This window comes from Pteronotus mesoamericanus, unplaced genomic scaffold (genome assembly GCF_021234165.1).
Source record: "Pteronotus mesoamericanus isolate MK-2021 breed Mesoamerican mustached bat unplaced genomic scaffold, CSHL_Meso_final contig_101, whole genome shotgun sequence".
In the NCBI taxonomy this organism is placed as follows: Eukaryota; Metazoa; Chordata; class Mammalia; order Chiroptera; family Mormoopidae; genus Pteronotus; species Pteronotus mesoamericanus.
The window spans coordinates 16,602,325-16,616,864 of NW_026555001.1; the positions used below are offsets into that span (position 1 = coordinate 16,602,325).

A 14,540-nucleotide genomic window follows, 5' to 3' on the forward strand; every position below is an offset into this window, starting at 1 on the left:
TAACCCGTGTCGAGTTAGACAATTATTGTTGCGCCTTGCGGCAGGACAGACAGTGCAGCGTCAGATCACCCTCTCTCCCCCTTTACTTCTGTGTTTGATGAGGCGGCTGCATTTTCCTAGCAGAGCCAGCCGGCAGCAGCTCAGAATAGCATGTGGGTTTTGTGTTTGTTTGTTAGTTAGTTTGTTTGTTTTTACCTTTTCTTGAAGGAAAAAAAAATGTACAAAATCCATTCTTTATACAATCTCGTTCTCTCTGCCTTTCTGGTTGCCCCCCAAAATCTCAGACTTACAGCTCCTTTCTCCCAAAGTTGCTTTTTGGTATTTTGTTTTTCTGAGAGGTCCTCTCAAAATCGGCAGCAAAGAGGCCAGTTTGTTTAATTTAAATACACTGCAGCAAAATGAAGGTAATTGTCCACACAGGCCATCTGCTACCTGGCAGGTATCCGTGAGTCAGAGAGAGAGAAGTGGAGACTAAAGTGTCTCCTTCTGTTGCCATGATAACAGCTTAGCTCCGAGGTTTGGGGTGGGGGGGCGGGTGTTGGAAGGGAGTGTGCAGTTACTTGTACTCCATGAGGGCAGTAGCTCTCAGACTCAGGCTTTTTGCCACAAGCCTCTCTGAGCACCAGAGATTTAAAAAAAAAAAAAAAATCGTACCTGTTCCACGCGGAAGAAGAGGGGCAGGCCGCAGTACTTACAGTGCCCCTCCCGCGTGTCAGGCACCATGCCGGGGGTGCCTACGCATGGCCCAGAAAGGCACTCGCCGTTCTCCTGCTAAGGCAGGGCCTTGCTCCATGGGTGGCCGGCTCGCTCTGCCACAGCATGAGAGTCCCTCTCTCTGTGCAGATGCCAGCTGTGGGGAGGGATCACAGTGTCCTCAGGCCACCTCCTCTGGCATTCTCTGTACCTATTTGCCTCCAATATTAGATCTGTGTTCTAGACAAGAGACCAAGTCATAATGACATTTCTCACTCTTACTGGAAATTGACCACCCTTCAAAATTATTGGAAATTGATTGTCCTATTGAAAATCATGGTGAGCTTCAGGAGTGAGAAGCTTTGACTGATCTGTGTTCCTTCTGGCTCAGAAACATGTGCCAGGATCCCAGTGTGCCTTGGTTTCTCCCAACAGTTTGAGGTGCTTAGAAGACCCGGGTACCAGTCTTAGCCTTCCTACTGATCAGTCATAATTGACCTGATGGCCTCTGTAGGCCTCAGTCTCCTCAAATATAAAGTGAATGTTGGACTAAGCCATAGGCTGTTTTCCTGGGGTCATGAACCCTCTAAAATTATAAACATAATTTCTGAGCTACTTCCTTAGAATGTGATACACTGCTTTCTCAGGTTCTCAAGAGTTTTGCTGATTTAGAAGAAGTGAAGAGCCAGCAGACTAGAGAGCTTCTCAGATTATAACATTTCTCTAGCTCTGTGTTTTCAGCAGAATTGTTTCCAACTACAAGGAACCTCTGTGCTCAGGGAACCTGAGTCACAGGGCATTTATTGTGTTTTAGTTATTGCTCAGACACGTGGTGAACCTGTGCTGTATCCCGGCCTTTGTTATAGGCTGTATTTCAATAACATTCCACTGTCCTTGCATCAGAAAACCTTAAAACAGCAAGGAGCGTGTTGCAAGGCTTCCCAGGCCAACGGCCCCTCTCCTGGCACCTGAAACCCAGGGGCCCACGACGGCTTTATTCCCTCTTTGATTAGCTCATTCTCATCCCCAGAGCCACCTGACTAGTTCCTCCACCTTCACCGACTTCTGTGTGATTCTCAATTTCCCCATAATCTAAAGGTCCCAACTGTGACGCTCCCCCAGCCTCCGGAGCCGCTTAACTCAAGACTGGTTTGCACTGAGCACAGTGCTCGGCGCTCTCCATGGGGTGGGCCTGCCACTCTGAACGGAAAGGCCACCCGTGCTTTGAGGTGAGAGGTGCAATGGATGGCGCAGCACAGGCTCCGGCTTCATCTCTGGTGTACGTCTCCAGCCCAGACCCAGCAAGAGGGCAAAGGAGGAACAAAGCTGGCCTGGTCCCCTGGTGCTCGCCGGCCTGCCGGGCGTGTGGCTATGCGCTCGGGCACTGTCTCCAGCTGTGTGAGGTGCACACACTCCAGTCTGTGCACTGAAGATGTCCGTGTGGTGCGGTGGGAGGTCAGGGGACTGGGTCATTGGAAGGACCTGGTTTTACATGCTGTCTTTCTGGAACAGCCCCATCCTCTTACAGTAACCTGCTCCCCGCCCCTCCTCACAGCCTGCCTTCGCGTGAGGCCTGAATGGGCATCGCCTCTGGTGTTGACTCCACCTGTGAGAGAGGGGAGTTAGACAGGGAACATGCCATCACGTGACTCCGAGATGGCTGCTGAGAACCCTCTGAGGAGGACCCTCGGAGGCAGTGTAGTTAGGACTGAGGCAAAGCCGTGGCACTTACCTGGAGTTTCTGAGATGAGGTGACCTGGCGGAAGTCAGAGACTCCTAGAATTTTATATCTGGGAAAGACCATCTAGTTGATTGATGCCATTCAGTTTATAAATAAGAAGACTGAGCCCCACAGAAATATAAATGCATGTGCTGCAGTTGAAAGACAAACCCAGGTCCCCTGCCATGGCAGCCGTGCCCCTCCCGCGGGACTACCCCGCCCCCTTCAGTGTGTCCCCGAAGGTGGGGAGGGCCAGGTGCCACTGCAGAGCCTGCACCGCCTCTCTTTTTCTGAGTCACAGAGTCCGCAGCAGAGAGCTGTCTCCAGGTTCTGTAATTACTGGCAAAGTAAAGAGGGTGAGACTTTCATGTGGGGACAAACTGAGGCCCTCCAAGACACAGGCACCCACTGAGATCAGAAAAAAATATTCCCGACTCTATATCCTTGCCCCTCTTCTCATCCAGGGTCCTCTTTCTGAGGGTCTTTGGACTCGCACGAGCACCTCTGGGTCTGGTTTCTCACATCCCAGAATTCTCCCTTCCTCTGTGATGTCCTTCAGATGGGGCCGATTTAATACTGCATAAAGAAAAAATTCAGACATAGCATGTGAGTTACCTATTGCTGCATCATAACTTACCCCAAAACCTACTGGCTCAGAACAACAAATATTTATTAACTCAAAGCTTCTGTGGGCCAGGAATCCAGGCGCTGTGTAGCCGGCCCTCACAAGCTGAGGGGCAGGATCTCCCTCAAGTCCCCTCAGGCTCAACAGCGTGCGTGGTAGTTGGCAGGCGCCTCGTGGCTTGTTGGACTCGGGGCCTTGTTCACTGAGGCTGATGGCTGGGAGCCACCCTCAGCTCCCCCGTAGGCCTTCCCACAGGGCAGCTCCTGAGGTGGCCACTGGCTTCAGCCGAGTGAGAAACCAGGAGGGAAGAGAGAGTGTGTGGGGGCAAAACAGTCACAGCCTTATACACCAGATCTCAGAAGTGGCACCCCATTCTCCTAATTCATTCAGAGCAGTCGCTCCACCCAGCCCATGTTCAGGGGGAGGGGAACCCCACGAGAGTGTGACTAGAGGGCAGAGGTCATTGGAGGCCACCCCAGAGGTCTGCCCGCCCCACTTAGTTATCTAGTTAAAGGGTTTCACACGCGGCTCTAGCGATGACTGACAGAGTCAGTGCTCCCTAGAGATCACTGCCCGCTCTGCCTTCCCAGGCCTCACCCGGGCAGTCGGGTCGAGCGCCCTGCTCGCCACATGCTTCAGGCTGGCCGGCCCTCGGGGACACGGGAGTGAAGTGAGTTTGGAGTTCACAGGCCCCCTACCCCAATTTTTTTTTGCCTTGCCTCAACTGGGTTTGATTTCCTCTTGAGTGCTCAGTGTCTGAGCTGTACATCTGCCTCGGCATTTCCAGGCAAACTCTGAAGCCAGTCACGTTAGCTATTCTTATCCCCCTTTCTGTGCCCGAGATGGGTGCTGTGCCCTGGGGACATGTGCTGGGTGCCGTTCTATCAGCGGAGGAGCATCCGCAGCTCCACCCTGATCCGGGCTGAGGCCACGGCCCTCCGCCTGTGTGCAGGCCTGGTCCTCACAGGCAGCGTTCCCTGCTCCGCGGCGGCGGTGTCCCGGGTCATAGGCTCCCCCAGCGCCCGGGTCCCCACCTGATCTCATTGAGGTTCTAGCTCTCTCTCGAGACAGCTTTTGGCTCTTTGACGGTATCAGCCTGTGGGAAAACCATCGGCTGCTGGGGTGCGTGGGGTTCTCCCTTGCTGCCTGAGCAGCCCAGACAACGACCTTTACATTCTGGTCCCCTCACCCCTGAAGGCCCTGGCTTTGCCAGTGTCCCCCACCGCTGTGACCTCCTGTCCCCCAGCCGTGCCGGCTCACAGGATTTTCCTGCAAGGCCTGGCGTCTGCGTCACCCTTTCTCGCCTTTTCTTCAGGTTCTCTCCCTTCTCTCCCAGCTTCCTTATGTAACTCGGATTGGGGCTGAAACTGCTAGAGCTGGCTGTTCGTAAGTGCTCCCCAACATAGAATGAGTTTTATGTTTTATACTTCCCCCGTCTCCCATAAAAATGGCCAAAAAAACAGGGAATGGTGGTAATTACAGATTAAAAGGTAGATGTAGTTCCCCATAATACCACGATTAATATGTGATCATGTTGTCTAGCCAAAACAGGATTCCGAAGCTGTTTATAAACTAGTTGGGAAGAAAAGATAAATACCCTGAAAAAATAATAAATGTTTTATAACCACTAACAAAAAATAAAAAGAGACTATTTCACAAGATACAACATGTTTAATTGTCCATGGAAAATTGTTATAAAAGTTAAGCAGTGGTAAAAATAGCCAACAGAGACTTTGTGGTGTTCCGGCATGCGGACGGGCCCCGTTTTGTTGACCCGGTCCCCAGCCGGTGGGCTTTTGTGTTATTTCCACTTTTGGCCTGTTAAACCGTTGCTAATGAACATTTGTGCACAAGTTTTGGGTGGGCATATGTTTTTGTTTCTCTCGGGTACATACTCAGGAGTGAAAGTGCTGGGACATATGGTAAGTTTATGTTTAATGTTTTAAGAAATTGCCAAACTGTTTTCCAAAGTGATTGTGCCATTTCCCAGTCCCATCAGCAGTGTTACAAGGGTTTCAGTTTTCCCACATTCTTGTTAGACTTTTTGATTGTAGTTATTTCAGTGGCTAAGGGATATCTCATTGTAATTTCAGTTTTCATTTCCCTAATAACTTGTCTGTTGAGCATTTTTCATGTGAATTAGTAGTCCATTTGTACATCTTTGATGAAATGTCTATTCGAGTCTTTGTTTTGTAATTGGGCTGTTTTTCTTATTCAGTTGTATGAGTCCTTTATATTTTCTGGACAAAGATTTTTTTCCCTCTTTTTCGTTTATATTTTTAATTTCAGCTTTATGTAAGTATAATTGATATAAAATTATAAGATAAGTATACATTGTGGTGATTTGATATACATAATGAAAAAAATCCCCCATGTAGTTAATTACCAAATTTCAATTATGCAATACAATGTTATCAACCATAGTTACCATGTTATTCGTTAGATCCTCAGACCCTACTTATCTGATAGCTCAAAGTTTGTATCCTTTTACCTGCCTCTCCCTATTTCCCCCACCCTTTAGCCCCTGGCAGCCACTTCTCTGCTGTTTTTATGAGTTTGACATATTTTAGATTCCACATAGAAGTGGTACCGGGCAGTATTTGTCTGTTTCTGACTGGCTTATTTCACTTAGCATGATGCACTCATAAACAGCAGGATTTCCTTCTTCTCATGGCTGAATAATATGCCATTGGACCTGTACACCACATCTTCTTCATCCATTTATTTAGGTTGTTTCTGTATCTCAGCTATTGTGAATAATGCTGCAGTGGCCGAGTATACTGATATTTCTTCAAGATCCTGTTTTTGTTTTCTTTGCATATCTACCCAGAAGTGGGTTCTTGCTGGATCGTATGGTAGTTCTAGTTTTAATTTTTTGAGGAACCTCCATACTGTTGTCTGCAGTGGCTGCACCAAACTGCCCTCCCCCCAGCAGTGCGCAGGGTCCCCTTTCCCTCCACGTCCTCGCCAGCACTTACCTTGTCTTTTTTATGATAATCCTTCTAACAGGTGTGAGGTAATATCACGTTGTGATTTTGATTCGTATTTCCCTGATGATTTATAATGTTGAACACCTTTTCACATATCTGTTGGCCATTTATTTGTATGTCTTCTTTGGAAAATATCTATTTGGTTATTATGACCATTTTCTAATTGGATTGTTTGTTTTTTTGCTAAGTTGTATAGGTTTTATGTATTATGAATATCAACTCATCATCACATACACAATTTGCAACTATTTTCTCTCATTCGGGTGGCCTTTTCGTGTTGTTGATGGTTTCCTTGCTGTGCAGAGCTGTTTAGCTTGCTGGAGTCCCACTTGTTTATTTTTGCTTTTGTTACCTTTGCTTTTGATGTCAGATCCAAAAAATCATTGTGAATACCCACAAGTTCTTTATCAGATATAATTTGTAAATATTTTTCCTAGTATATGGCTTATTTTTTTTCCTTAGTTGTGTCTTCTTTTATAATAATTTCATTGAGATATAATTTATATAACATACAGTTTACTCCTTTAAAGTATACAATTCAGTGCTTTTTGCTATATTCACAGTTATGCAGCCACCCCACAATGAGCTTTAGAACATTCCATCACTCCCAAAAAGCACCCCGCACCTCCTCGCAATGACTCTTCATTCCCCCCAAGCCCCTCAGCCTCAGACAACCATTAATCTCCTTTCTGGCTCTATGGATTTGCCTATTCTGGATATTCCTTATGAATAGAATTTTAAAAATGTGGTCTTTTATAACTAGTTTTTATGCATATTTTCAAAGTTTGTCTATTTTGTAGCATGAATCAGTACTTCATTTCTTTTTATTGTCAAATCTTATATTATTGTAAGAATATATGACATTTTATTTAAATCATTCATCAGTTGATGGATATTTGGATTGTTTCCACTTTGGGGGTGTTAACGTATCATGCTGCTATGAACACTTGTGTACAAATTTTTGTGTAGATACATGTTTTCATTTCTGTTGGGTGTACACATGTAGTTGGGGAATTGTTGGGTCATATGGCACTCAATGTTTAACCCTTTGAGGAATTGCCAGGCTGTTTTCTAAAGCTGCTGCACCATTTTAGGTTCCTACAGCAGCTTGTGAGGGTTCCCATTTCTCTACATCCTTGGCAACACTTGTCATTGTCTCTTTTCTCGTAGCCATCCTAATTGTTGAGAATGTTATCTCCTTGTGGTTTTGATTTGCATTTCTCTAATGGCTAATGATGTTAAGCATCTTTTTTTATGTGCTTATTGGACATTTATACATCTTTGGAGGATGTCTATTCAGATCCTTTGCCCATTTTTAAATTAGGTTACTTGACCTTTTATTATTGAGTCATAAGAGCTCTTTACATATTTTAGATACAAATCAGTAATCAGATATATGATTTGCAAAAAATGTTCTTCCATTCTGTGAGTTGTCCTTTTACTTTCTTAAAGGTGTCCTTTGGAAAAAGAATTTAATTTTGATGAATTCCAATTTATTTGTTTTTTTCTTTTGTAGCTGCTGTTTCTTGTCATATCTAAAGAGTCATTGCCTAGTTTTTGTTCTTATATTTAATGTGATCCATTTGGATGAGTTTTTAAATTTAATATGAGATAAGGGCCTAAATTCATATTTGTTTGTATTGTGGAAAAATCTCAAAAGGCATGCTAAGTGATAAAAGCAACTTGCAAAATGATACATGCAGTATGATACCATTTATGCAAAATTTAAAAGCATGAAACGTCTTGTGTTATTCATAGTTACCTATGTACACACAGGTGTCAAGTTTCACACCAAAATCTTTGCTAATGGTCGCCTCTAAAGGCATGAGAGGAGGTGCCCGGGACTGGGAAGTGTTGGCGGTGAAAGGGGTCTTCAGATTTTACTGCAGTATTTTCAGGCTGAAATAAATTGCTACAGTAGTAACAATTATTAACTTCGGCATATATTATGTTACACTTTGTAGCTTCGCCTGTTTTTTAAAATGTCTCTAAATACCCACACCAGTCAAAGCAGGAATGAGGAGGAACAGCTTCTTGCGCCCGCACTGCTTGCACGGGGCGGAGAGGCTCTGTGCAAATAGCCCTTGGCCAGCTCAGGCAGACCCTAGTTGTCGGGGAGTCGGGGGGCGGTTTGAGCTAGACCCCAAAAAGATAATTATCTTTGTTTGAACTCAGTTGCGCACACTGGCTTGCGTTTCCCAGTTTGGCTTCCACAGAAAACCCCAGGGCGCCTGCCACCCCCAGCTGCCCCGGCCGCGAGCGCCCGCCCCGGTGAGCCCACTTTAGCCGGAGGTTTTATGTGGCTTCCCACTGCCCCAGGCTTTCTCCAGACGACACCAGAGCCTTCACAAGGCAACCCCAGTTCTCACTACGACCGCTCTCACCTAGTCCCTGCAAGGTGGCCACGGAAGACCTCGTACCTGCAGCGTGACAAGCCAGGCGACCCGGCCCTGGCACACAAACTCGGGCACGCGTCGCACGCAGCCTGGGAGCCACCGAGGTGCAGACGACGCGCCATGGCCCTTGCGGTGAAGGGGTCATAAAATAAGGGCTGCCACCGACAAGCTCCATAGCCTGGCGCAAAGCCCTCACTCTTTCATCCTTGGTTTTCTTCTGTAAAATAGATTCAAAAGTAACATGCCCTTTCTACGCACAACGTGTTGTGAGGACCAAATGAGACTGTCCATGAACGTGTTCGCCAACAAAAATGAAAGACGTTCATGTATTATCTCCCAACTGTGCGGCCCCGCCCAGGTCAGACCCTCGGCCCCGCTGCGCGGCCTGTGCCCTGAGAGGCTGCCCCTCTGAGCTCGCCTCCGCCTTCCCGCGCCCTCAGTCCCTCCTTCTGGGGCCGTCTCTGCCTCTCCTCCCCGCGCCCCCTCCTGCCCCCTCCCTTTCTTTCTTCCTTTCCTTCCTCTCCAGCCCTGGAGGCAGCCTGACTCCGGCCTTCCGATGCGGCCACGCGCTGACCGCACGGCCCCGTGGCACTGAAGCCCCGTCGGCCGGCTCCGACTGACTGAGACAAAGGACTCTTCCCGGACGTACGGCGCCTGAGAGACCATTTTCTCTCTTCCCTTCCCCTAGGCCCAGGCCACAGGCTCGCCGCACACGTCGCCCACGCACGGAGGCGGCCGCCCGCTGCCCATGCCGGTCCGCTCGGCGTCGGCGGGCTCCACGCCCACGCACTGCCCGCAGGAGCCGCTGGGCGGAGTCGGCGGGGACCTGCAGGAGGCCTTCGCGCAAGGTCAGTTTCAGGAGCGGAGCGTGGGGCGGGGCCGCTGGAGGGGTTTGGGAGCATGGACCAGATTCTTACTGAGCGTTTTCCCGTTTCGTTTCTTTGTGCTTAGGTTTAAACGATCAGATTGTTATATACAGTATTAATTAGTCTAGTGCTGGCTCCTTCTCCTCAGAGAGGCTGGTCTCCATCGGGAGGTCTGCAGGCTTTGTATGTGTGCGCAAAGAACAGACCTCCTGGGCTCCTTTCTCTGGGTTGAGAAGTGCTATATCCTTTGGGCTTTGCTTCCTCCAGAGGAATCGGGTAGAATAATCCCCAAGGTCAAGTGCGTGCCCTGGAGGTCTTCAGAGCGAGCAGGGAAGGAAGGGTGAGCCCTAAACAAGACCTTGCTGAAGGCACATTCCTGTCAGAACGTCACCATTGTCTGAAGAGCTAGAGACCAGCGATGTTGCTAGTTGGGGCAGAGGAGGTGGCTAAGGAGGCTTGTTGGGTGGAGACAGATGACAGGGAGGCCGCGGTGCTGGAGAGGAGCCCTCCTATGACTGAGGGGCGCCTGGGAGCAATATTCGTTCCGGAACTCAACTCTTTTGATTGTGGCTAGGAGCATGCAGCCGACAGGGTCCTGCTCTTCAGCAGGGAAGGAGAGGGAGGAAAACATGCACTTGGGTACCTCGAGCTGCTGATGTGCCCGGGGACGAGTGGGCCGCTGTGGCCCCGTGCCCCCTCTCGTGTCCAGCTCCGTGTCCCAGGGCCTGGCAGACTGAGTCTTGTGCTCTGCTCTCTCTCCTCCACGCCCACCCACCTGGCATCGCCATCTGCTCTGACTCTCCTCAGGTACGAGGAGAAACCTCCGCAATGACCTGCTGGTGGCTGCTGACTCCATCACCAACACCATGTCATCCCTGGTGAAGGAGCTCCACTCAGGTGAAGCCCAGAGCTCCCGCCCGGCCTCATGCCTCCCCTTCCTCATGCCCTCCTCACTCCCTCGTCACGTGGTAAAATGTCATCGGAGAGCACAGGCACCTCACGTCACCCCCCCATCCTCTTGCCTTCCAGGAGCACACTGGACGTCTTCACCCAGAGAGTCTCTCTCCCTCGCATGACCACATAGATAGTTTACACAGTTAGGTTTCTCCTAAGAGCACGCCTCATGGAGCAAACACAACTCAGAATGTAAAGAAATTGAGGCCTCTGGGGACAGCCAGGCCCGTCCTCACTGAGCGTGTCTGCTGTCGGTGTCCCATCGCAGCTGCTCTCTCCTAGGCCCCGGTCCGCCGTCTCGCTCTGAAGCTTTCCCGGGCCACTGGAGCCGAATTGGCCACGCGCGCTTCTGGACCTTCTCCCAGCTGCCTTTCTGCCCCCTCCTCTCTGATTTGGTTGTGAAACCTTATTCTCTCCTTTTGTCCATGACTAGGCTCTCATTTCACTTGAAGTTCATGACCTGAGTCTGTCGCTTCCTTTCCTCCTCGGCTTCAGTTTCACCTATGACTTTGTTCTCAGCCTCTGCCACTCAGCTACTTCGGCGATTTTTCCAGAGACCCTTCCTCATGGCCGCTTTCCCACTCACATGCCACCCAGGAAAGAGAGAAACATTAAAAGGCCATTCCCATATCATCATACCTCTAAGAATCCTTATGACTCCATCTGTTCTGTAGCTGCCAGATATCTGCATATTTTTTTACAGCGGTCCGATTCCCATGTTAAATATTAAACAAGCAGGTTCCCTTCCTGAGTCCCATAGGTCACCCCTACATATCATTCTCTTTTGTTTCTTTTGACCTAATGTAATGCTTTTACATGCCTTGACAAGGTTATGAATTACCAAGGTTATTAATTAAAAATATAAAGCAGTTTTTCCATGGACTGTGCAAACACACCCACTTATGCACACATGCATGTTGAAATCATCCCTCCGCACACTTAAGGACGGCCAGCCTGGGAGCTCCGCAGACTCCCTAAAACAAAGTACTCGCCTTCCGCCTTGTCCTGGGGCCATGGCGTCACTCTCGCATTGGCCTGTTTTCTTTTAGAAGAGAATAAATATGTGGCCTAGGTTGGCTTTCCCAGTGCAGCTAAAATAAGGTGACCGTTCCCCTGTGCAGGGAGCATTATGGTGACACTGTCCCTATTCTAGTGCCTGTCAAAGTCACTGCCCCCGCTTCACACACACAGACACACACTTAAACAGAAGCGGTGGCTGCCGCTGAGATGACTTCACACGTGATTAGAAATGCCCTCCCTGTGTCAGCTCCCCACAGACTTCAGGCCGTGGGGATCAGCCACACTGGTGCCTCTCGGCCACTTACTCGGGTTTACGCAGAATAAGTGGCTCATGAGCTCATCGAACTGGCATGAGAGGTGACTGGACGTCATTCAGCACAAAGCACGCACAGCCCAAACAGCTTCACAGAGCCAAGAGTTTAGGGGAATACTTGGCAATCTCTCGTAGCAGGAAAGGGCGGTGCTAGCAAAATTATGTAATGTGTTTGGAAGGTCCCTGAAAGGTCATGCTGTCCAGTCCCCTCACTTTGGAAACACAGTGAGTGGCTATCAGAAAAGGATTTTGCCTGAAGTTAGGCAGCATGAAGGGGCGACGCTTGTCCTAGAACGTAAGTCTTAAGAACGTTAAGTCAGTGCTCTTACCACTGCCGTCGGCCCCACGCAGGACAAAACATCACATCTGCGGTCCCACAAGGCCCCTTGTCCTGGTGCTCTACCCTCTCAAACACTGAAGACCAAAAGGAGATGTGGACCGAGTCCACACATGGCACAGCCTCTCCGCAAAGTGCACGGTCAGCTTTCCTAACGTGTGAGGCGGCCAGTGTCCCCGTGAATGGGGGAGCAGGGCCCACACTGACGCATTTCCGCTGTCGCGGTGGACGTCTCGGTCAGGATGACGTTAGGTACTCAGATCGTCTTTACATATCTCCTGTACAGCGTGGCCAGGCTATTTGTACCCCTAGAAGTCACTTATTCCAGCTTGCCTCCCGATATAAAAGTCCTCTGTTTGAATGTTCCAGTGAGCTCATTCATGACCAGCTCTCATCGCTGGGAAGTTCTTCCTGATCAGGGAGCCAAAACATGCCTCTCTGTAACAACCTATGCTCGTTCAGTCCTCTGCAGCTACCCAGAGTGGGTTCAATTCCTCCTCTTTGTGTTGCCTTTCAAGTATCTGATGGCAGGTAACAAGGCTCTCCCTAAGCCTTATTCCTCTGAGGCAACTGTCTGCAGTTCCTCCAGCTGTTCCTAACGGGATATGGTTGTCACGTTACCGTGCTCCTTGCCACCCAGGGATGTCACCCAGTGCTTCAAGGCCCCAGTTCAGAGACCCCAGAGCTGAGTATACTTCTCCACATGACGGGGAGGTTCTTCTCTTTTCAGAGCACAGTGAACCATGACCTCCCTGAACGGACATTTGCAAAAGCAACCTTAAGCGGCTTGTGTTTTTCCCTCACACAGCCACATTGCAGTGTTCAGTCATTTTAAGACTGTCAGCTAAAACCCCTAGTTGTGCATTTGTTTTTACGGAAGCCAGTGTTAACCTAGGTTTTCCCTACCGGGCTCTTTTATGGTTGCTTTCTTTAACCTGCAAGATTGCAAGATGTTTGATGTCTCCCTAGTAGACATCATCCCCTTAGGGAAAAGAGGCATGGAGAAGAGGTAGCCGCCCCCACCTTGTCACCAGGGAAGCCAGCAGCAGTGTAGGTGACATCAGACTGCGGTGCCTGCCTCTGTGGGCCCAGGGCTTCCGAGCAGCCCCGTTAAACAGCGCAGGGGCCGGGGCCACACAGGGTGCGTGCTGGGCGAGGGAGCGGCCCGGGAGGCTGCCGCCCTGAGCCCTGAGCCAGGGTTTCATCCCGAGCTGCTCCCGCCACCCCTCTTCCATGCTTGTCCTGTGCGGAAGGGTCACGGGCCTCCTTGGACTTGTTTTCACAGCAGAGGAAGGTGCAGAGGAAGAAGAAGAGAAGATGCAGAATGGGAAAGACAGAGGTAAAGGCAGCTCAACAGGAGCCCCAGTTTGAATGGGAGCCAGAGCCACCTAGTCCTGGAATGAACCCCCCACTTTTGTGTCTGCTTTTCTTCCTGCTGCCGCCCTGAGGGCTCAGGCCCCCACAGCTGCTCCTACCTGCTTTTCCCCCCCGAGCAGCAAGTTTTCCCCTGGAGGTGGTAGTGTGAGTGGATCAGCAAAGCGTCCTGATTTCTGATGGATGGTAGACGGTTGGGATACAGGATATAGATACAATAAATCAGAACATGACCCCTCGCCTCAAGGAGTTTATAATATAATTAGGAAAGCAACATGCAAAATAAACAGGAGACAAGTGGCAGGAAGAGTTCGTCACCAAACTTGGAGTGTATGAGAGTAAATACAGGACAGTTCCCTGAGAAGGAAGAGATGATCATGGGCAGAATGGCTGAATGGTTTTGCGGCTTCACAGAAGAATGAGAAGCAGTGAGGAGAGGCACCAGCCAAGGTCAGGGCAGGTGATGTGCTGGAGATGCTGTGGGATCGGTTCCAGACCACTACAGTAAAGCGAGTGCAGCAGTAAAGCCAGCCACCTTTTCTCTGGTAGAGGCTCTGGCCTTCAGTTTGCATGATAAAGATAGCAATATCTAGGGAGTACAATAAAGGGAAGCGCAATAAAATGAAGTATGCCTATAATGCCTTCTTCATCTGATTTTATATAAAACCCAGTTAATAACTATGTGTGAAGAGTTGTGCTAAATGATTTCCACATACAATCTCTCAGTCCTTAACAACCCTGTGAGATATATGACAACATTTTGCCGAGGAGGAAACAGGCTCAGAGAAATATAGATCATGTCGCTATTAAGTTGCAGATACCGGGTTTGAACTGGGTCTTTCTGACTCCTAACTTCATGCTCTTCAGGCTTCAGTGTTACACTGCATTTGTTAGCTAGCATATGTAACTTATGTTACATATGACTATGGCCGTGTGGCATTCCTCCAAAACGTGAGCTCCACAAGGCAGCGGTTTTGGTCTGCTTTGTCCGTGTTGTGCCCCCAGTGCCTAGAACGGCACCTGGCGCATTGTGGGAGGTCAGCAAATGAAGAAGTCAGGGGAAATAAGCAGGGCGAGGTGCCAGGGAGCTCCTTGTCGGGGAGAGCTGCATGTGGGCCGTGCTAAACGCACCCCTCCTGTTTGATGTCACAGCCCCGTGAGGGGAGGACTCCAGACAAGGCTCAGAGCAGTTCAAAGAATTTGCACAGGTAGCAAGTGTCAGAACCCGGGCTCACTCCAGGTTTCTCTACGC

At 49.3% G+C, this 14,540-nt stretch overlaps 1 protein-coding gene across 1 annotated transcript in view; it reads left to right on the forward strand.

The window, feature by feature from the left end:
- Positions 1–14,540, forward strand: part of DTNB (dystrobrevin beta) — a 185,753-nt gene that overhangs the window by 166,805 nt on the left and 4,408 nt on the right. The window contains exons 18-20 of the mRNA XM_054568949.1: positions 9,113–9,272; positions 10,098–10,187; positions 13,200–13,253. Coding sequence (XP_054424924.1) covers positions 9,113–9,272; positions 10,098–10,187; positions 13,200–13,253 — 304 coding nt within the window. The remainder of the gene's footprint in view (positions 1–9,112; positions 9,273–10,097; positions 10,188–13,199; positions 13,254–14,540) is intronic.